The sequence below is a fragment of the Calypte anna genome, chromosome 20 (genome assembly GCF_003957555.1).
Source record: "Calypte anna isolate BGI_N300 chromosome 20, bCalAnn1_v1.p, whole genome shotgun sequence".
NCBI classification, from domain to species: domain Eukaryota; kingdom Metazoa; phylum Chordata; class Aves; order Apodiformes; family Trochilidae; genus Calypte; species Calypte anna.
The window spans coordinates 5385333-5408750 of record NC_044265.1 but is presented as its reverse complement, the minus strand read 5'-3'; the positions used below and the strand labels follow the sequence as shown (position 1 = coordinate 5408750).

General features: G+C 40.7%; 1 protein-coding gene across 3 annotated transcripts in view; it reads left to right on the top strand.

Moving 5' to 3' along the window:
* Positions 1-23418, top strand: part of STK4 (serine/threonine kinase 4) — a 46177-nt gene extending 22759 nt beyond the window's left edge. For all 3 annotated transcript variants that reach the window (XM_030463086.1, XM_030463085.1, XM_030463088.1), the window contains 2 exons: positions 1377-1534; positions 20288-23418. In XM_030463086.1, the coding sequence (XP_030318946.1) occupies positions 1377-1534; positions 20288-20446 (317 nt within the window). In that variant the 3' untranslated portion in view covers positions 20447-23418. The remainder of the gene's footprint in view (positions 1-1376; positions 1535-20287) is intronic.

Genomic DNA, 23418 nt, shown 5'->3' with positions numbered 1-23418 from the left:
TTCTTCCTGTCTTGGTTTTTCTGTGGTCTCTGCTAGGAATCAGTGTCCTCTCAGTTTTCATCACTTCCTTCCCCACTGCACTGTCATCAACCCTGTAGCTGAAGCTGCCTCTGGAGCCCACCTCCTCTCTCCAAACAGCACTGGGGATTTGCCTTGATCTGAGAACTTGTAACCCTGTTTTTCTTCCTTCAGTGATGGAAGCCTGTTTGCTGAATGGGTTGCTGGATTTATTTGTATGTAATGAGAAGGGACTGGGATGGAGTGATGGCTGAAGGAAGAAGGGATATGTTACTGCTCCCATCCATAATCCCACCAACTACCCCAGCATACCTGGGCTCCCTATGACAATGCAGTTTTACTAGCTTGTTGCTCTTACTGGATCAGCAACATTCTTCCTTTTTGTCAGACAGAATAATTTAAACAAATGAGAATAATGTAAATCCAGCTATGCTAAAGTGTTGTGCTTCTGACTCTTTTCTCATCAGTATGGGTGAACTCTTCCATAATGAGAATGGTGCTTGGGAAGCTTGTAAGATCTGCTCTTAAAAATCAAAATATTCATATTTAGGGGTTTATTTTGATTCCTCGCTCTCCCTTTTTTTACCCCTGCCCATTTCTTTACCCCAAGTTTCTTAAGTGCAGTCTAGGATTGAATGGTTAATCTATATATGTGGTTTATTTGAGTAATCCACTAAGCAAGTGTGTTCAGAGGACTTACCTTACAAAAAGAGAACTAGGCAATAAACTTGAGTATTTACTAACTGACTGTTTATAAAGAGGAAAAAAGGAAGCTTTGTAAGCTACTTAATCCTTTCTACCCAAGAGACAGAACTTGACTACTTCTACCCAAGGCAATTTATGTGATACTTGTACGGTGGATATTGTCTTTCAAACCCTGCCTGTTGTGATATTCCATTCATAAATATAAAAATTAGTTTCTGCTTCTAAAACCAATGCTGTTTAGTTTTAGAACTTCACTTATTTTGCAGTGCATGGAGCCTGACTGGGATGACAAAAAACCCAGCCACTTCAGTAGGTAGCAGTTTAATTCTAGCAGTCAGTGTGTGAGGCTCAGTTACCTGGTGCCATGCTTTGATGGAGAGATTGCAGGGTTAGAGGCCAAGGCCTCCAGCATTGTAATAACTTTTGTGGTGGACTTTAAGCTTCCCTTCCTCAGCTTTCTCACTGTACAGTCAATTTTGTATTTGAAAAGCTGCTGAAAAAAATAGTACTTTAACAATACTGGGTGATTTAGTGTGTGCTAAAAAAATAAAATCACTTTTGGGCATGATGTAAGGCATTACAACCAAAACTATATTTTTCAAAATAACTGTGGTTTGTTTGGTTTTTTTTTTTTAAATTTTTCATCTTTCCAGGGAGGGATGAAACGATGCAGCCAGCCAAACCATCATTCCTTGAATATTTTGAACAGAAGGAGAAGGAGAATCAAATCAATAGCTTTGGGAAGAATGTGTCTGGCCAGACAAAAAATTCATCTGATTGGAAAGTGCCACAGGACGGAGACTACGAATTTGTAAGTCTATACTTTAAAACTCAATCAACGTGAAAATCTTTAAGTGTTTTAGTCAGAGCTGCTGTAAGATTATTTCTTTTTTTGACAGACTAATGGAAACTTGAGGAGATTCTAATTGCTAATGCATTTGGATGGGCCATTTTGAAAAACTCATTTTCCTTAGGTATTTCTGGATAATCATAGCCAGTCATTCTTTGTATACTTCCCTTGTTTAAGCACAAGTGAACAAAAAAAACCTGAGGACTTGAAGGTACAAGCTATGGTGCTCTACTTCCCCATTTTGGATTTAAAATAATACAAAAGAATTCCAGGTAGTGGTTGGAAAATGCAAATCCTGAATGTACAGTGTTTGGGGAAAAAATGGTGTTAAAATCTTTGAATTCCTTGTTTTTCCCAAGCTTTGGCAATGGGTTTTGGTTTATTGTATAAGCATTCAGCTTGTCTTTATCTCTCTTTGGAGTCCTCAGTTTCAGTCCTCCTAAGATCCATATGCTTGGAATTTTGAGGAACTTTTCAGAAGTCCAAATGATGTTCTATTATTCATAAATTTTTTATATAATTCTTTTTGTGAGGATTGAAGATTTCTGATTTGAGTTCAGAATGCCAGAAGATGCATGCTGTGCTGAATACTTCCCTCCACTGCTTTTTCTTTCCATTGTACTCCTGTGCAAGCATTTTTTTCCTTTAAGTGCATTGTGTGCCCTTAACCCTGTGTGTCTGTGTTGCCCATGGTCTGTGTTTTCGTGCTGTGTTCAGTGTCTGATGAGATCCACTCCATCTTCACAGAGCAGTATGGAAGGTGAAATCCCTCTCATAGTCACAACTCAAAAAGATGCTTTACTTTTAAGCCTGGAACAATAGCTGGAGCCTATTGTTCTGTTTGTATAGATTGTACAGACTACTGCTGTTTCCTATATTTTGTTGTCTTTGCTGCCTCATCTTAAATTTCCCTATTTAGACTGAAAAGGTTGGCCAGCTGAGGGACCAGCTCCAGTCTTTCTCATAATCCTTTTTACTATGTTGTGGTTAGCATGAGGGCTTAAAGTCATTGTATAAACATGTTTTGCAAAAGTAATCTGCAAACTTCCTTGTCACTCTGTGTGTCCACAGAGTCTGGCCCAAACACACAATTCCATCTGAGTCAGATTCCATTTATCTCATTCATTTTGTGTGCTGTAACTTGATTTTATGATAAACAATTATTTTTCAATGTGTGGCATTTTTCAGGAAAGATGGGCTGGTTTGGACCCTCTTGGAAGTCTTTTTGTAGTCTGCACAAGATGGCCCAGGGGGGGTATTTGCTGCAATTGTTTTACTTTCTAATTTGGTTAATAACAAGTTTGGCAATTACTCTTATTCCCACTGAGTAGGATGTATTCCACCCTGCCTATCATGAGCCCTGGGTGCACCCAGCAAGCAGCACAGGCAGAGCAGATGGCACAAGGAAAGGTCAGTGTCATTCTAGCAAACAGGACCTACAAGTATTTTTAGAATGTGCAAAGCAACTGCTTGACACACGTGTGACCTTGTTTACTGATTTCCATTAGTACTGAAGTATTGCCATGTGCATAGATTACCAGTGTGCTGGAAGCAATAAAAGCAAGCAATAAAACCTAACAATAAATTGGGCTTTGGGTCACCTTCATGTAGTACTTTTTCTTCCCAGCTGTGTGTATTTCTCTGGTTCAGCTGTGTATGATTGTGCCAGCCTGTCTTGCATGCAGATTTTGTTACACAGCTACTTTCTTTTCTGTAGGGTCAGAAGACTCCTTGAAAGTAACTTAAGTAAATCCATATGGGTATTAGTATAATGCTTATCTCTGAGAGTTAGTAGCGGTAACCTCAGATTGTGTAATGTATTCAGAGACTTAAAATTGGGTATTTTTCCTGTTCGGCTAAAACTAGATCAATTTGGCTGCTTCTGGGTAAAGATTGTGTCTACTAATGCTTTAATAATTGAAAGCATCAATGCAGTAAGTATTGTGAAATAAGATAACATACACTTGCTGGTGTCTCAAGTACATCTGTCCTAGACTTGCCTGCAGCAACAGCTGATTTCTGTATGGTCAAAGTTGGCAGGTTGGAGCAGAGTTTGTCTATAAAGTCTGCAGGATTCCAAGTAAAAATGAGATCAGTGGGACGTGGGGTGACTACTAGTTCCTGCTAGGCCACAGGAAATGATTGAAATATAATTGCTTTGTGCTACTACAGACTAGATAAATAGACCTTATCTCCTCTGTATTTCTCTCCCTCCTATGTGACTAGCACCTGGAGTCTCCTGTCTTCCTCAAAAAAAAAAAAAAAAAAAAAAAGCAATATTAAATTACAAAAGATTTTTGCTCTTTTCCCTGTAGCAAAACCATTTGACCTTTTCTTGACTAACATTGTTCCTCTGAAGCAGGCAAATAAGACACTATATATCTCACACTGGCAATGTCATGTTAGATAAGGGTTAGATGGAGTCAGCCCCATCCACTGCAGAGCTGAAAATTCGGAGTTCCTGTTCCAAGAGGTGATGAACTCCATTGCTCCCAAACATGGTGCTCTGGCTGGGGTCTGAGGTGGCAAAACCCCTGTGTATTTCTAGCAGTGTATTTCCACCTTGGACTTCTTAGATAGAATTTATTATTAACTGATTAGTCAATACCCAATCATGTAGTTTATTCCCACTCATGTTTGAACAAGGACTCTCAAGATTTAAGCTTTGCTCGATTGCAAAAAATGTTTTCAGGAACATAATGATTGATTTAACACGTGGGGGGAAGAAAACACTAATTATGGGCCAAAATGCTTGCTATTAGGATGAATACAGCTAACTCTAATATGAAAATGCTGCAAGAGTAGGATGTTAATGGGCAGGCTGCATTGTATGTAGAATTCCTAATTGCCATAATCAGATCTCAACATTTTTGTAGTTGGATTTAACTTTGCCAGTGAACATTAGTCACATACTGTTGCACAGACTTAATGCTGAAAGATTTGTTTAGATAATAGCATACATATTTCACTTTAATCTTTCAGTAGGACTGTAACATACAGCAAAATTAATTGTGCAGTATTTCCTGTCCTTAGACACAAAAACCACTTCGCTTATTCCTATTTTAAAAGCCTTTTAACTTCTCTGAGCAGGGCAATATTCTAATATCATCGGTGGCTGAAGTGGGATCACTTTTTTTTTTATTCTAGCCTTGCTCAAAAGGCCTTGAGTCTTGCCAAAGCTGTTGTATCAGGTCTTTATGGATCATCCAGTTATGAATGTTGTTTATTAGATCACTAATCACTTTATTGAAAGTCTATTTTGTTAGCAAATTAGCAGATTGCAGCCTTTCCTGTCTTACTGTAGCTACAACAGTACTGAGAGCTTTTCAGTTTTATTTCCTGAGCGTGGTGTGAGTGGGCAGCAGCAGTAAAGCCCCTTTCAGCCCCTTTCAATCTTGCATTTTAGCATCATGGTTTAACTGCTGGCTTTTTTTTAACACCTGGAGTGTTGAACTTAGGTTCTAATTGACAGGTTTTCGTATATCAGTGAGTCTATGCTGATGAAGTATCCTAGGGGCTTGTTTTAGATGTGGAGTTAAGTAGGACCTGATCTTTCAACAGCCAGTAGAGCAGGAGCACTACAAGACATCCCATTTTTCTGTGGGCTTTACACAAGGACTTGTAGCTGTTTGCTCCAAGGCTTTTTTCATTCCAGCACCTGTACGTCTGCCAACCCATCCTGGCCTCTGTAAGGCAGCCTGTCAAGAGCTAAATTAGTACAGACACTTTGACATTGTCTTTAGAAGCTCCTGCTACCTGTGTTTCCCTGGAAGAACCCCAGATGATAGCTGAGGTGGTGAAGGCAAGCAGGACCTGCAGGACCTCAGTGGAGAGCTGCAGCCATTAGCAGTCCTTTCCACACTGGCAGCCTCCATGCTGCTGCAGCAGCTCTGGGAAGGGAACTGACACTCAAAACCAAGGTTTATGTCTCTCTCCTAAGTGTCTGCTTCCTTTGGGAAGACTGTGATTTGCTTGCAGCTGCTAAATCTTGGTGATCAGACCTTTCCTTTTCCTACGGTGACCAACAGCCAGTAGCTGGGGTCTTTTCTTCTTCCTCTTTGGTTTAATGAGGAGGTGCTGCCTTTACAGGCTTTCTCCTTGAAGCAAAAAAACTTGGGAGCAACACTTTTTTTCCTTATGAAAATAAAATTAATGTATGTCCTTGAAAGTGTCACAGTTTGCAGAAGCAGAAAAAACAGACATGGCAAATCCCTCAGCATTCTGTGGCAGGACTGTGGATGATGGCTGTTGTCATAGCCTTTGTTTGCAGGTTCACCAGACTTGGTTCTGCTGGGAGTGAGCCTGTCCTTCAGGTTTTGTGTTCCCATGCTGTGAGTGCTGTTCTCTGCACCAGCTCATCTATTTAGTTGCCTTTGAGAATTGTCTCACTGTCTCTTGATGGGAATTTCTTCGGACAGGAAAGGTTGGTGTGATTTCCCCCAATCTCAAAACAAGCTGTATCATTTCTCAGTGCACAGTGTCATCTCTTTCTACTGCTGGGGCAAAATTGTCCTGCAGTCAGGACTGTTGCTTCTGAAATTCTTTTCAGGAGAGAAGGAAGGATGGATGAGCAGAAGGTGTTAATTGCCTCTAATTGAGGGGAAGAAAGCAGGTGCTCATCAGCTGCCACTTTGGTCAGGGCTGCACAGTTAGAGCCCTTCTGTACAAGCAGCACTTCCGTCTTCACCCTGCCATCTGCTCGACAGGGTTGGGCAGGGAAAGGACTTTGAGTAACAGTAACTGGAAAAAGGGCTGGGTTTGACCCTGCAGATCACTTCCCAGTAACCTGCATTTCCAGGCTACCCCCTTACTTCCAAAGTGCTTGGGCCCCAGCTTGCTGTCATTATCTGATCTCTCCATGGGTTTTTCTCCTTATCACTCACTAATTTTGAAATGAAGCATCTTTGCTTCAAAGTGTCTGTAGACAACTTAATGTGGTCTTTGGTTTTGCTTAGAAGCTGAGCCCTGCCTTTCTGGGGTAGGAGCTGGATGGGTCACCAAGCCAGGGGGACAGAGGAGTGAGCAATAGAAACACTTCACACTTGGGATTGCAACTTGTTTGGATAAGAGACAGAGCAATAGTCTGGCAAACTGTTAAAGCAAAACACCAAGAAAACACACTTTAATAAAATCCAGTTTCTAAAAACATACTTGGGTGTTGTGGTTCTTGAATTATCTGCACTGCAAGAGTTGGTATCACAACTGCAGCCACCTTGCAATAATTTTGAGTAACTGTATGTCTGATTATACTTGATAGGAAACCATGATATTTTTTGTGTCTGCCTGTAACAGCTTCTATCAGAACTTTTAATAGCTACTGCTTAGATCTTTCTTTTTTACAAGTATGATGTAGATGAAAGTCAGCCTTCCACTTACCTGAGTGGAGGTATAATTTTTTTTCTTGAAGTAGTAAAGAGAAATATAATTTTTCCATTTACTGTGACAGTTTCATTATGCTGCTCTTATCTAGGATACACTGTGTTTTGTTAACACCCTCCTTTCTACGTTTTTACTTAGTAGTTTGAAACATTACATGGGAAACAAAGATTTTAAAACAAAAAAACAAGAAATACCACTTCTGGTGTCCTCACCAGCAGAGGAGAAAAGTGTTTTAATATAATGGTGTCTGCAGCTTGTTCAGTCAGACAAATGTCTTGGTTTGCAGGGAAATCATGAATGTGAATCCTTGTCCTTCTAGATGGACAAATGAGGTATTGATGTGACAGCAGGAGTTTGAAGTTCTTACTGAAAAGTTTATAGAAAGCTTAATTCTTTCAAATCAAGTCAGATTGCATTAGGATCATCTTGTACTTTTGAATCTGGTGGTAGACACCAGCCTGGCAGTGCCTGCAGATCAGAGGCTGCTTCTGCAGATCAGGTGTGGTCCAGGCAGTAAGGGTGGCAACAGGATGGATTCCTGCAGGCTGGAGTCCAAACCAGGGGGGTGCAGAGACTGATGCTTGCAGAGGCTGCAGCTCTGACTGCTGCTCAGCTCAGGCATGAATTTGCAAAAGCTGCAGCTGCTCTCTTGGGCTGCACAGTGCCTTGCCCTGCTGCTTTCCTTATGCCACTATAGAACAACTACAGTTAAAAATGGATCTCCCTCAGTTCAGTGTATTTCTTCTGCCAGCTCAGGACTGTGGTGAAGAATGGCTGCATCCTGGAACCATCTGTTTCTTTCATTGGAAGTGATTTATAAGGAGGAACTGTTAGAGGGCGGGTGATTTATTGCTTATCAATAACAGTAAACACATTCTGCTTTACAATGACCAGAGTCTCTAGTTTATTGTATTCTGTCTCTGAAGGTGTCATTTGTCTTGTGAACAGCTTGTTGTCTACTGGTACCTGGAACATTCAATGTCTTTGGTTTCTCTTGAACATTCATTTGGATAGCATTTATTAGCAATCTAATATTGATGGTTCATAGCTTTGCCTCCTTTTGTCCTTCTAAAAGTTCAATTGGTTGAAAAGTTGGGAGTATTTTCTGTACAGTTGCAGGCATTGAAAATGATAGCAGACTAAATAATTGTCTCTCATTTTGTTGGAACTGTTTTTTGAGTATTTTCTAGCTGTAGCAAGGATATTGAGGATACATGGATAAGGCAGTTGCTAGAAGAAAAGTACTCACATTATTCTGGTAAGGTGCTGTTGTGTGACTTCTTATAGTTTATCATTTTATTCCTGACTCTACTGTGATCCTCTGAGCTTTATCTTGTTTTTACTTATGTCTTTTAGGCAGCTTGGTAAAGGTGTCAGATGCAGGCCTCTAGACACCTTCCTGTTTATTCTTTCTCCCATGCAAATTATTCAAGTGAATAATCTGAGCTGGTTACTAAGACTCCAGAAGGTCCATCCACTTGGACTGGAGCAAAACAAACAAACAAAAAGCTTTATTAGAATGTGTACATTTTCAGGACACTTACATGGTATTGTTTGAGAATCAAATAATCTTGAGAAATCTCTTGAATTATTATGAAACTTGCAGTGTGTTTTTTCTTTTCTAAGAGAATAAGTATTTCTAACTTGTGTGATGAGACTGATTGTTCCAAAAATTCCTTTGGATATGGATGGTTTTCTATAAGAGAAAAAGAAATGTTTGGTTAAAGTAGAGCTTTTTTTTGATAGCATTTTTGCTAAGACTAAACACTTTGAGTGCATCTTCAGGGATTTCTCTGTCCAAAAGTTTCTTCCCTTAATCTATCATGAACTTCATGTTATCCCAGTGGTGGCTGGAATGAAAATTACTTCCCAAGCAATCATTTCTTCCAATAGTCTCACTTTGCTTGTGAAGTGAACGTATTTTCCAGGGTATTTATCAATTGGAGAGAGAAAGCCAGATCTGGGATTGCTGATATCCCTCTTTAGATCTTAGAGAACTGCGATTGGTTCCTAGTTGAGAAACAAGACAACATTTTTGTGCTGTGCTACCTCTAAAATAAAGGTTTTGTTCAATGTGAGAGGATTGACCATCCTCTTTTTTGTGGGAGAAAAAGAAAGGCTCTCATAAAAAGTGATTTTCTGACAACAGAAGGTGGTATGGAAGAGACAACTATTAATTTCCAGACCTGAAATTGTACCCTCATGGTATCTTCTGCTAATTGAGGGAGATTGGCTGTAATTTCCACTGTGAGGTATGATATATAAAAAGAGACAGGTTTTTGTGATGTTTTATTCATTGGTTTTAAATGTCACCTGCATTGATTCATAACATTGATGTCCCTTAAATGGATTTCCTTTTTCTTCCTTCAGCCATCTGCCAAGAGTTTTTAAAGCTCTGCTAAATGTTTGTGCTTGTTTTAAGTATTACCTTTTCAGCATATTTCGTATGTTCTTCTCAGCAAATACTTCTAACTTCTGACATCTTTATTAAGGGAAAGTGGTTTGTTTTGTCACCTTGTAATCAAACATGCAGTCATTTTAAAAATAAGCCCAGGAACAGCTTGTTTGTCACTTTTATTGTTTGTTAAGTGATCTTGAATCTTCTGTAACATGTACAGAAGGAAGACTCTGAACCTTGCTGCAAACCTCATCAAGTTCAGAGCTGCTTCAAACCCAGCAATGAGATCTACAGCAAACTCCAGGAATATGGGTTCTATAAACCATCCTAAATTGCCTTTATAACAACAGAAAAAAAAACCCCAAACAAAAACAAACAAACAAACAAACCCCCCAGAAGATATCATGCTTGTTTTTAAAATTTGTTAGCAACATTTGAAATTGCAAAAGGTAGTTTAGTGGCTTGACTTTATCTGTTGTGGAAGGGAATAGATTTCTGCTCTCTTCTGTTTGCTAACAGGGTCATTGCTCACCACCTGCTTTCACTTTGGTGCACACTGACATTGATTGCAAAGCACTTACTGCCACAATGTGCTGTCAAAATTTCATTTTTTGCTATATTTTTGTATATAGCAGGCCTTCTGTGACATAAGGCTTTTAAATGAAACCTGCAGTGAGTGGGAAGTAAAGTGAGTTGCTGTTGTGTTGAGTTGCTGAGGTCACAGCCCTTAATGGAAACTGAAATAATGTAACCTGAAATCAACTGTATATGAGAGTGTTCAGACTTGTAAATTTAACATCCTGGACTCTCTTGGAAGCCTTTTTCCTACTTTTGCATTTAATCAGCTGAGATGTCGCCTGAAAGTTTTGCAGATGAACTAAATAACTAAGAGAACCTCATTCAGGGCCTTTGATGCTGGGATTTGTTCTGCTGCTGCTGTGTTTGAGGTCAGGCTGCAGTGTGCATTTCTGCTTTGGGAGAAGAGGAAGAGGAATGAATAATTGAAGATGTGACATTGGAAAAATCTCTGAGCATACTCAGTTCTTTACAAAACCTGTTTGAGTCTTGTTATGCCTTGAGATTTCTTTGTGAGGTTGGGTGTGTTCCTGGCACTGCATCTCCCTTAGAGAAAGAACACTGCTGCTCAAACGAGATCTATTTGAAGTGCTTCTAACGTCTTCTTGCAGCTCATCTGTCAGTACAAATGTTTGTAAAGAGTAAGGTAGCTTAAAAAGACAAGCTTGACCAGTTTTTTTTTCATCTGTAGCAATATGGGCTCCTTCTGGGGACTCTTTAATCAAGAACCTCATGGAGCTGCTCTGGATTGCCTGAGGAGAGTGGAGTCTCTGGGCCTCAAGGGGAAAGCCTGGGGATTAAGTCCCCATCCAGGCTCTCTGTGAATACTTTCCAGTGGGCAGAGTCTTAGCCAGAAAGTGCCTGAAATGATGTACTTAGCTATGACTTCTGCAGCTGGTGCATTTGCCTTTGTGCAGTCTCTTCTTATATTACTTGGAAACTGAAGCTTTGTCGTAAGCCTTCGTTATGCTTTACAGAAGTCTTCAGATAAAGTAACAATTCTAATACACCAGTAGCAAACTTTTCACTCCACGTTTGGTAATGAAGACTGGATTGACATCAGGATTTAGTGATAACTAATTCAGTTACATTTGTGTTTTATGGTGATCACACACTGAGCAATACTGTCTGAAGGAATCACTCTTCTTGAATAAATAAATTAATTGTTAATCCTTGAGTAGAGCCCTCAGGGTCAAAGAACAGAGGAGGAAACTGTGTCAGCTTGGAAGGAATTTCCATTACAGAGCCACATACCCTTCCTGGCAGAGCCTAGTTAAGCCTAAGTAGAAAATTTTATTTGGTTTAAAGAAACCAGCATTTTCTGACAGATTGCTTTTCTAAAATAATAATAATAATAATAATAATAATAATAATAATAATAATAAAAAAATAAGCAGAGAGAAACCTTCAAGTTGATCAGCTGGGTACTTTACAGTTGATTTGTGCAGCTAGCCAGATCTTCAAAGCCCAATGACATGATCTATTTTAGCATGTCCAGAGTTATTTTGGTACTCTTACTTAAGAAAATTAAAGCATAATCACTTAGAGAAGGGAAAAAACCCTTCTGCTTTGTTTTTCCTTAATCGAATCCCTGGCAAGCAAATGTTTTTTATAAGCAAATGATGCTCCTTTTCTGCTCTTCGATTGTTTGGTTCTTTTTTCTTTTTTGTTTCTCCAGACAGGCTGACCTTTTAGCTTGATATCTAATTCAGTTATTGAAGAAAAAGCAGTGAGATAACTTGTCTTCATGGTTACAGGATTAGTCAGCCACTTTCTAAGTCTCTAAAGGATTTTAAGGTCTGGACTTCTTGAAGTTCAGTATTACAGAATAATACTCACACAGTTTGTCATTTGCTTTGTTTAGGTTAAGTGTGTGTGGTACTTGGGATGATCTTGGAAGTGAATAACGTTGTTCATACTCATAACTGATACCAAGGCTAAAACAAGAAATTTAATCTTGAAGCTCAGAAGATTAAAATGCATTGCTCTTTCAAACAAAAAAGCCCCAAAAAACAAAATTATTGCCACTCATATCAATGAGTAAAGCTCTGGGTGGGTTTTCTTCCTTAATATAACTTCTGTACAATGCAGTGTGCAGAGTTTATGTGGTTGTGCTGGCTGTAACACTGAAGCTTTCATGAGGCTTTTAGAGATTACAGTAAGGATTGATAAAGTGCAGTTCCTGGCTAAGGACAGCTCAGGGATGCAGGCATTATTGATGCAGGCTACAGCATTCCTGCAATCGTGCAATCTCTGTGCGTAACCACTCTGCATAATGCCTGGGTTATGGCTGGGTAGCCAGAGCAGCCAGGGAGATCTGAATGTTTGCTACAATCTTCTGAATCTGCTTTCTGTATTGGGAATTTTCTGACATCTTGCAAAAAGCAAAGCTCCCCCCTGGCCCTTACAGGCTTTTGAGAAATGAGGGAAAATTTCCAGACAGTGTGGAGGGTGAGAAAGCAAAGCAAAGATGCTTCTTAGTTGTTGGAGGAGCAGCTGTTTGTTTTAAGTTGTGTGTGTCTTCCACAGAAGTCACAGAAATTACCTGCTAAAAGCATGCCTGAGGATGGTCCTTGCTGAACTAGGAGGGTTAAACATTATGGGTATAAATACACCCTCAAAGAAGTGCTAGCTGAGAAATGAAACCATGGCAGCTCTTGCTAGAGAAGAACAGTGGCATCAGCAGCCAGTGCTGGGTGAGACTTCATCAGTGAGGTGGTGCTGGTGCTGTGAACAGCATCACCTCAAGGGCAGGGGCAAGGGCAGCTTCCTGAGAAATCCTGTGATGGTTGGGGCAGCTTGGGAGAGGCTGTGCTAAGCTAGCAAGGTGCTGAGCTGAAAAGAGAAGTCTGGGCAGCATTCCTTCCTGCAGGTACAGGACAGAGGGAAGTTTCCAGCTTAGACATGATCTTCACAAAGTGGTCTGGCTGGGAGCAGGGAGGAGAATGGCACACATCACCTTCCAGTAATTCCGTAGGTATTCCTCCAGATGCAATGATCTGGTATCATGTACCTTTATTTTAATCAAATAAGCAGAGCTACATAGAGAATAGCTGGTGTCCTCACTGGCACTGTAGCAGTAAGCAGTAAGCTGTCTCAGTGGCCATAAAACTCTACATTTGTGAAATGAAGGTAGAGCTAGCACAGCCACATCATCTGAGAAGTGCTGGGCCTCCCCTGATATAACTGTTAAATACTTTTTTCCAGTTCAGCTAGGGATCAAATACTCAGTGTCTTTGTGTCTGTCCATCCTCCACAAAAAAATGATGCTGTGATTGAACTCCTTTAACTGCTTCAGCTGCTTGCCTTGCACTGACTCAAGTTGACTTGACCTCTAAAGCATACACTGATTTAGTAGAAAGCTGAGTGTTATTTCTTTGTGGGAAGTCATCTGGTGTCCTCATGATGAGGTGGCCTGAACCAGCTATCTCCAGATGTGCCTGGATCACAGATCCTGTTTGCTTTCTTTGGGAAGTTACAGCTGCAATGCTCTTTTGACTTGTGCTGGGTGCTGCAGCCCATGATGTGTTTTGCTAGCACTTTGCCTAAATAATTAAGATGCATTAAAAGCAGAAGCTTGTGCTGCTGAGACTTATTTTTCAAATCCTTTGAAAGATTAATATCTGTATTTTTAATCTTGCATGAAATCCCACAGTGAATGCATTTCATTCACTGCTTTCATAACAGTGAGAAGTTTCACTGACATGTTAATGCTAAAAGGGGGGAAATCAAAGATAATTAATGCTTGAGTAGGCACTGGGGTTTGTTCTGATTTACTGTAGCCCCTCTGTAGTGTGGCAGCTTGACAGATTTGTGAAGTTATAGGGACCTGACAATCATGATGAAGAGTGGGTGGGAAGTACCTGTAGGTTTCTATGTTCTGGTGTCCTTTGCACTGGACAACTTGCAGTGAATAAATAGTTAATGCCTGCTGATCCATTACATCGAGGCCTCCTTGTGCTAGAAACATAAATGAGAACAAGGCACTTAATTTTTAGATCAGTGATTGAAAGTATGCCAAATGGTATTGAGCCAGCATTTCAGGAAAGTGCTACAGAAAAAAAATGGCATGCTATTCCAACACCAATTTATATCACCATTTTCAAGATCTAAAGTCTGGAGCACTGCTTAGCATGAAAAATCACCTTCTACGTTTAATTTTGGCCAGAGAAATTGAATGCTTTTTTTTGCTGGTTTAAAAAATAGTGCATACTACTATTCAGTAATCTGTTCCCTCAGAGTATATTTGATATGAGCTTTTTATTGATATTGTGTTTAACCAGTCTTTCAAGGCTAATTCCAGATTAATCTCAGTTCTTAGACTTATCAGAGCTCACATTCATGAAGCCTTGAGATCCAGCACCTCTCCCTGGCTCCTGTAGCACCCGTGCAATCACACATGCAGCAGCCTGAATTATGCTCCGAGGTGGTTGCCACAAATAGCCACAGCAAGTGGCATCCAAAGGGTGATCGCTTCCCCAAAATAAAACCCTGCTTGAGGAGGTGATAGAAGAAAAGTTCAGAAGTTGAGGTGGATACACAGCCAAGTGATCTGCAGGATCCTGGAGAGGAAGGGCAAGCATGCCCTCGGGTTTATTGGAAGGGAAGCATCTTGCTAGGGTTGCTGGAAGCCAAGGTCAAGTGAAGTAAGAGTTTAATCAGTCTCTTCCGTGAAGAGTCTCCTCTCCCAAAGGACAGCTGGGCACTTAATACACTATTTGTAGGAATTCTCTAATACGTAGCCACTTCTGGTGTTGAGTGTGATAATCAATAGCCCTCTGAGAGAGGCTCAGATGTGCTTCCACACAGTTGTAGTCCTGGCTGGTTGTTTTCTTTTTTGTTTTGTTTATTTCCCAAGTATCCTGTTGCTCCTCTGTTACAGTGGTAATATTTTTTCATTAACTCTAGCAGCAAATTTCTATTTGGCATTTAATGTTTAGCATATCTTGGGTAACTTAGTTTGTATAAAAACACTTTTCAAGTAATGTTTAGCTTATGCCTGTCTAAACACACACAAAAGCAAATGAGTTGTGCTCCCTATGACTGTGATTCAAGATGTTTTGAGTTTCACTGAGGGGCTTTTATCACTGGGCATAGAGTCAAGAACTGTCAGATTGCAGTGTACAGCTACGCAGAAGAGGAAAATACAACAATAAAAGCTGTGCTAAATAGACAATTAATTTGTTTTTTTCTCTTTACTGCTCGTCTAGCTCGTATCTTTCCCACTAAGAATTTATTTCCCTGTGTAGCGTGGGAAGCTGCAATTTTACTACTTCTGTATTTTAGTCTTCAAACTCCCACTGCCCCTTATGAAGTGATAATTGCTAAAGCCAGTTTTTCCTACAGGCTATTTAAAACTTAAAAGTTTAACATTGAGTTGTGTTGAGCACTAAATGCCACCTGTAATAGCTGGGTGGAAGGCAGACCCATTGCTGCTGGCTGGTGCCTCCCTAACAGCCTCAGGCTGTTGGTGGTAAAGGTAGGAGGATGCTCAGCACTGACTGGGTGTGAGCATGTGGAAGACAAGAGTTCATTCTCACAGAAATTACAGTGGAGGGGTATGACTGGAGAGCTAAGGTAGCAAAGAACAACTACCTAATTTTAATTACTGTAGTATTAAGGCTTGAAAATACTGCAAAATATTGCAAAACTGTTCACCATGAGGAAAATAACCCCATCCCGCCAATGTCCTATTTATATTCCTATTCTGTTCCAGAACCCAAGGTCTGTCTGCATGTTTGAAGAGCTACATCCCCTCCCTGGAGATGGAGAGGTCATGTTTATCACAGGCTTCAGGACTTCTAATGCAACATTTAGAACCAAAGCCCAGGTAGCATGAAATGTTGCAAAGACACAAAGAAAAGGCTTTGTGCTAAACCTAAGGATCAGCTTCAGATTCAGTGAGTGAAAAGAAAGTTACAAGAAGAATGTTTTTCACTTGCCCCAAGATAGTACTTTCTGTTCCTGTGCAGCTGGTGAATTAGTGCTGTGCTGAATGTCTTTGTTGAGAGAGAGAGACATGTGAAAGCTGCTGGGAAACAACTTGTTTCTCCTTGATGCATTATAATTTAAGCAGCAAGATGATTTTACTGGTAATGTTTTTGGTAGAGAATAAAAAAATGATAGCTGAAGTGACTCTGGGATTACTGGACAGCATCATGCAGAATGGTCCAAGTCAGTGGTGACCTTGTGCTGCTGCAGGGCCCTTGAGGCACCAGAAAAGTATGATAGGTGCTGACTGGTCAAGTTACAGACCAAGCTGTAGGAAAACCAGAGATGAGTGTTCTTCAGTACAAGGACTGTAGGTACCAAGAGAACTGTGTAAACGATCTGCATTGGCTTCTAATTAAAAACTTTCTCACTTTTAGGGTTCTTTGTTTGGTTTTCTTGGAGAGGGAAAGGGTTGAGCTAATTTTCTATGCTTTGTGTTTTCCAGTAGAGCTTATGTAAAACAGAAATCTGGTGTGGTCTGTTTAAAAATACTGTGGCAGGTTTTTTAGACTGCCTCTTGCTTAGGACAGAACTGCATAGCTATACATTTCAGACCTTGGTGCCCTTGAATATTGAACCTGTGTCTACAGCCAACCTGTCTGCAGAGAGCCTTCACTGACTCTCCTTTTGCTGCTTAGATTCATTTACATTCCATAGAATATCATGTTGCTGTGACATTTCACCTGACTGTAGCAAATGAAAGTGATATTTCTTTCCTCATATTTTTAAAATGCTGATTTGAAAGCAGTAACTCAGAAGCAGTTTGCTGAGGTGCATGTTGTTCAGCAGAGTTGTTGTCCCCAGGTCTGTCTGAATTGCTGTAAAAGGAATGTAATGAGTAGCTTACCAATCTTCTCCTTGAGGAAGAAATTGTATATGAAATGATCTGTTTCTGATTTGTCCATCATTACTGCTTATGCATGGGAAGGCCATAGGATATGTCCTTCTGAAGGACATAATTGTGTATGTTGTTCTGAATTGTACAGTAGAAATCACCAGCACAGTAAAACTGACTTTTGCTGTCAGTGGTCTTCAGCCTGAGGATCAGTGAAGGGCATGCATGGCCCTGGACAAGAGGCTTTGAGGTGAAGACTTGCACCTCTGATATTTGTCTTCACTTGGGTACTTCTGCAAGTTAAGGTCATTCTCAAACCCTTGAGTGAAAATACAGTCTTAATCAAATGGTTAAAAACCAGGTTTGTGCACATACAGTTTTGCTTGAATGGTTGTGCTGTGCTGCTGCCTCTTCCTCTTGGTAGATGTGTTTGACCAACTTGGAGCAAGTATTTTAGATCAGCTTTTTCACATGAAATGAGATTACTTTCTTTAAAGGTTTGTCTTGGATGGTTGATCACTGTGGACAAAAATAGATAGCTCTTACAAAGACACAAGTTCTTGTAGCAGAAACACTGCTGAGGAGAAGTGAGGAGAGGGATGGGACAGCCCGTGGCTATAAGCAGCTCTAATTGCATCTCTTCAGCTCTGAGACTTCACCCTGAGGAACCATCTGTCAGGAGATGCTCTGTCCTTGTCCTTCTATCCTTATTTTGCTTCTGGCATATCTCCAAGAGAATAATATCAGTATCCCAGGAGCCCACCACTGCAGACAGAATACTAGAGTGTAAAAACTTCATTTCTGGGAGAAAGTCTGTCTTGTGGCATTGGCTTGCAGTGCCATGCAGCAAAGTGAAATGGAGACCATTATGTTTTAAACAGTTCTCTTTTATTTCCTTTAAAGATGCTTACAGGTGGAAGAATGAGCTGAGTAGCAGCTCAGTGCAGGTCCCAGGGCTCATGTTGTGGCAGGCCTGAAGCAGAGGGCTGGGCATCCTCTGCAACTACATGGGTGCTGGGTTCTCATGAGTGACTGGGCTCTGTCAGTCTCTTGTCAGCTCAGCTGTGGTGGGAAGTCATGTTCTGGACCTTTTACTAGTGCTATTCCCTGGCTTGGTTGCCTCTTTCAGTAGTAGCATGGCATTCACAGCTGTGCAGATGCAAACTCAGTAATTAGTTCATCCTCATCAGCTCACAGCTCTTAGATTTCTCACTGCACTGACTTGTTTCTCTTCCTTCTCCCACCACCCCTGTTCTGTTTAAACCATGATCAGTCTGCTCAAATAGCTACTTCGTTCTGTCACACACTTGCACAGGTAACACCTCACAGTTTGCTCATATGAATATATATCTGCAGACTTTTGCCCACTCCAGATTTAGCTGTGCTCCCAGCATCTTCCACACCCTTAGCCATCTGTCCTGCAAACACACAGGCCCAGGGACTATCAAAGCCATCGTGTCCCTTGGCAAGCAGTTGCTTACAATTAGCAGAAAAACTTGAAGTGTCAGTATCCATGGAGGATGTCCCCTGGTGACAGATCATGTTCAAGAACATAAATAGGACAGTTTTTTCTTCTCAGTGCCACATTCTTGGGGTCTGGAAATGCCACTGCTGTAAAACTGCTCTGCTAACTTGTCATGGAGTTGTCCCAGCATTGGAGACTGCAGCCTAGAGGCGATTTTTGTCACCAAATAGTTTGCTTAAGCCATGAGGAAAATGGTTTAGATCTGTTCCAAAACTCCATTTTAGTATTCTAGTGCTGGGTACTCTGTTAGAGCTGACACAGCCATTTGGTCTGGTATAGCTGCTCAGCATATGTGTTCAGTATTTAAATTAATATTTTCTTCTTTTCTTGCATTTTTATTTAACTGTTCAATTCCCTGGACTGTGAGTAAGGGGAATGTTGAATAATTACCTGTTCCATAATAAATAAGTGTGAAAAGGCAACTGGTGCCATGCATCAACTTAAACTGCTGTCTGGTAAAGTTGCATTAACATGTATAAATAATGTATACCTTATCAGAGGAAGTGCTTTGTCTTTCTAATGAACAGTTGGCTGATTGGAGAAACCCAAAAGATGGTGTACTGCTGCTAAAAAGGTTTTGTTTTGCTTGTGCCAAGACTATTAAAGTGGATTGCTGATCCTGTAACTGCAACTAGGAAATATTTTGTGTTATAGAATAGTCTGAAGAATTTCAAAAGACCTTGTGAGAAATCGGCTAACAAATGACTTTGTGGTTTGGGGACTGATGTCTCTTCCATCTCGGGAAGCAGGATCAGGATTTCCTTATTTTTGTATTTACATAAGTTTTAAGGACTGTTGGAAACTATACAACATTACAGCTATTAAACAGCCAGTAATTCAGCTTTTCCCTTCTGATAGGCAGCAGGCATTTCACTGAGAGTTTTGGTTCAGAAATGCCTTGGAGAATAACCACAACATATGACTAATTAACAGCTAAACCAGCACAGCAGCATCACTGGCACTTGACTGAGGTAAAGATAAGTCGCTCGGTCATGACATTTGTTGAAAGTCTGAACACTGACACTTCTTTGCTCACAAAAAAGAACCCAACCCGAATTATTTTGCATGTTCTTGGTTTGCACAGCAGGCAGTCACTGGAAGCAGGTGGTGCAAATAGTCATTCCCATCCTGCTGCTCCTCTGTGTTTCTGCTTGGCCTCGGGTGGGAAAAGGAGCAGTGCTGAAGTTAACATTCACAGTGCTTCCAGTGTCTGTATTTTTCATCTTAATCCAAATAAAAGTCTGTCTGTTCCACAGGTTATGATAGTATGTAAAGGGCACAGCTGTGGCTGTCTAGACTGATCCCTTGGCATCTCAGATCCCAGAGTAAAACTCTTCTGTGCCAGTCCTCAGCAAACTGGCACACACAAGAGAAGCAATTAAATAAAGGGCAGGCAGGTTAGGAATTCAGTCAAGAGAGACCTGTCCAGACTATCCTGACATCTTCACGTGTACAGAAAAGTACAAATTGTATTAGTATGAGGCTGACCCCAAGTGACCTATTGTGTGTGTTCTGGGATTTCTAACTTACAGGAATTCGAATTTGCCATGATTGAGGCTCAGCCTAACTGTACATAAATGATTTTTTTTATAAGTGCAACTCCTGTCAGTGATAATTTTCCTCTTCCCGTCTCCCTTTGTTGCTTAGCATAATGAAGTTTAGTTGCAAGGAAAGAAAGGGAGGAAGAGAATTTCACTTCTATTCCATCTCAGTACAGTATTTCTGTTCTAAGCCTGCAAAATGAAACATTATTTAAACAACTCGATGAAGGAAACATTTCGGTGGTTGTTTTATACACTGATGACCAGAGCATGTATCGTATCTATAAAATGAGCAAAAGCAGCCCAGTATCCTGAGGCTCACACCAGCCTCACAGTGAGCAGAACTCACCCACCTTCTCCTCCTGGCAGACCCGTTGCGACCTCCAGATGGGCAGCACAATCCCTGTAGCTGCATGGCTGGTGGCTGTACCAATGCCTGACGTCTGTTCTTATTTTGTCTCCCTGCTAGCTAAAGACCTGGAGTGTTGATGAACTTCAGAAGAGACTCTCAGCCCTGGACCCCATGATGGAGCAGGAGATTGAAGAAATCCGCCAGAAATACCAATCAAAGCGGCAGCCAATCCTCGACGCCATTGAGGCCAAGAAGCGGCGGCAGCAGAACTTCTGAGCCCCTGGTAAAAGATTCTTCCACCCTCAAACAGTCAGCTCCTTGCTTTTATGACTACTCAACAGGTTGATTTCTATTGAAATACGCTAGCAAAATAGAGGGCAATACTTCTGCTCGTTTATTTTTCCATAGCACCTTTCTGATCTCAGGAATGCCATGAAGTGGGAGATCCTGAGGGTATGTTTTAATGTTAGACATGGATTTGAAACATTGCTCTGAAGGAGTTTTGTTACTGTTTTAAGGGGGATTGTTTTTAAATCAGAAGGACAGATTGAAATAGGCTAATGGAAGTTGGCTCACTCCCTTTTCAACGGAACGTTCAGTTGTCTGGTTTAAGTTCATATGAATTGTGGTATTTAACAGCTGCCTCTTTTGTGTTTTTTGTTTTTCTTTGTGGATGAACAGACTCCGTTTCAAGCTGTTAACTGTATCTTTCTACTGTTAAGGTACTGGTAAGTTTTAGGTCACTGAAGAGAGCAGGTGAGAACATACACAAACTGCTCCAGCCTTTAAAATGAAACTTAAATCTCATTTTTAAAAAAGCCTGTAATAAGCCCCATGCCTTACACCATGTGCTTTAAGCAAGTGTGGTTTCCTCAAGACCTCAGTTTTGTCCTCTCTTTATGTACCTTATAAATTGATATGAGTAGTTAAAAGCATGTTGTGCCTCTATCAGAAGTTACATTCTATAATTTAAAATCCACACTCACTTAAAACCAAAATCCAATCAGTGATCTGATTCCTCTTCATCTGTCTGCTTGGAAATGTCCTTCAGTATTCAAATAGGTGAAAGTTGTGTGAACCTCTCTCAGGAATTAGGTACTTCTGTGTCTGAGAGGACTTAAAAATCTCCATGGTTCGTGAAATATTTTATAAGCTTCATTTCAGATTCACATTTTTAGATGCTTGAATAAAAACTTAATTTCACAATCCTTCACATTTCTGCAAGGTTTAGCACATCAGAAAAGTTGAACTGAAAGTAAAGACTGTTGAATTAACAAAGATGTGCATTTATGGTGGCAGAGCAAAGGCAGAGTTGATTGGGGTGAGAAGACAATAATGTCCTACTGGAAGAGATTCAGTCGCTTCCAGGATGCTCTTGTGTTTTTTCTTTAAATTTCCCTGCCATTCCTGCCTGGTAGAGCTCAGTCAGTGAGAACACCCCAGCACGTACAATCGCTGTGAGAATGGTGCAATTAACTCACACCAGTAGAGTGGAGAGTAAAAGAGAAGCAGCAAAGAGCCTCCTTGGAGGGCAGAGACTAAATGATGCCTCTGCCCCATGGGCTGTAACAGCAGGTGGGTTTAGATGTATGTAGTGAATGATTAAATATTTGGACAGAACAAGTGTTTACCCATTTGTTTTTACTTTGTTCTTATAGAGCGGTTTCCCCGTCCGTCTGAAACAGGCCTCAGTACACCACCTAGATAATTAAACTATATAGCAGTGTCTCCCAAATCAAATGCTGCTAGAGGGGTGTTCATTTCACACCTTTGTAGGCTTTTTTTTTTTCCCCTTGGAGCAGACTCTTGGCTACTAACAGGTATACACCACTGCTGTGAAAGGAACCAAGCCATGTCTACCCCCTCTGCAGATCTGATTGCATCAGTTTGTCCCAGTGGGATAGGCAGTGTGAGCACAGAGATCAGCAACCCAGCTGTTCCTGCAGGAAAAGGGAGGCAGCAAGCCATGCATCTAGGGTTCTGAAGTAAGAGGACATCCTGGAATAACCAGCTATTGGAAAGCCTCATGTACTGGGAAAGTTTTGAACTGAGAAAGCCAGGTAATCAAAAGCTTCATTGTTGTTAACAGGCTAAAATACCTTAATATAATCCTCAATGAGGTCTGGTGAAATGCTGTGTGAACATAAGGGCTCACTCAGTGCTCATCTGAAATCTGTGCAATATGTTTTGCCCTAAACATGTGTTTATTCTGAGCAATATTTGTGTGAGCACCCTTTGCATCTCAGAAGCTCCCACAGCTCAGGAGGGAGTTTTCTGGTCAAGTGTTGGATCTTGTATTAGTCACTTGGGTGGATCTGGCCCAACACCTCTGGTGTGATAGTTGTGGAGATGTGATGTGGTAAATGCCTGCATGTGGTGTGGGTCAGGCAGATTCTGCTGGGAGGAGTTTTACTTCTGCACTGTGTAGGTAACTTTTTAGTGATAGGAGGGCATTAGAAACCCCAGGCTTTAGGTGAAACACCACAAGGTGGTGTCTGTGTATGGAATATGCAACCTGTGACTGCTGTAACTGAATGTAAGCACTCTTGAAATTATCTGCTTTGCTGGTATGATTGTCTTAAAATACAGCAAATGAACCAAAATAAGTAAAACTGGTCCTATGACTTAGCTGTCTTTGAACCTTTCTTTAATGCTTGCAGTTGTTGAGACTCAATGATGTGTCTGCAGAGGAATTATTTTCTCCTTCGCTGATTTTCAATCTGTTAGAGAAAATAATTCCCTTTTTGGTCCTTTTGTAGTGCCTAGGAGCACAGTACTTGCTCAGTCCTTAGAGTCCTCCAGGCTATGACCAAGGCTTGTAGCCCACAGGAAAGCTGTTCTGACAAAGGTTGTCAGCAAAACACTTGCTTAATTGTGAAATTGCATTCAGGGCTCCTTGGGTCCATCTGCATTGCTGAAAGTGTTCTGGACAATCCATTATCTTTGCTTGTAAAACCCAGAGATACTGCTGATGTCAGTCAGGTGAGACTTAAAAATGTGAAGTTTGTAGCTTTAACTTTTTTTGTAACAAACACATTGGCGACACTGGCATAAAGTGCTGACTTGAAATGATATTTTGTAAGATCTGGCTGTTTGTATATAATAGTGTTGGGTCATTAGTTTGTATATGTATGAAATAGTAACTTTTATGGCAGTCCTCTGAGTTTGATACAGGAGATTTTGTTTGATCTTCCTCAAATATTTTGCCTTATTTGTTCAAAGGGCAAATAAACTGTCCTTTCCTGAAA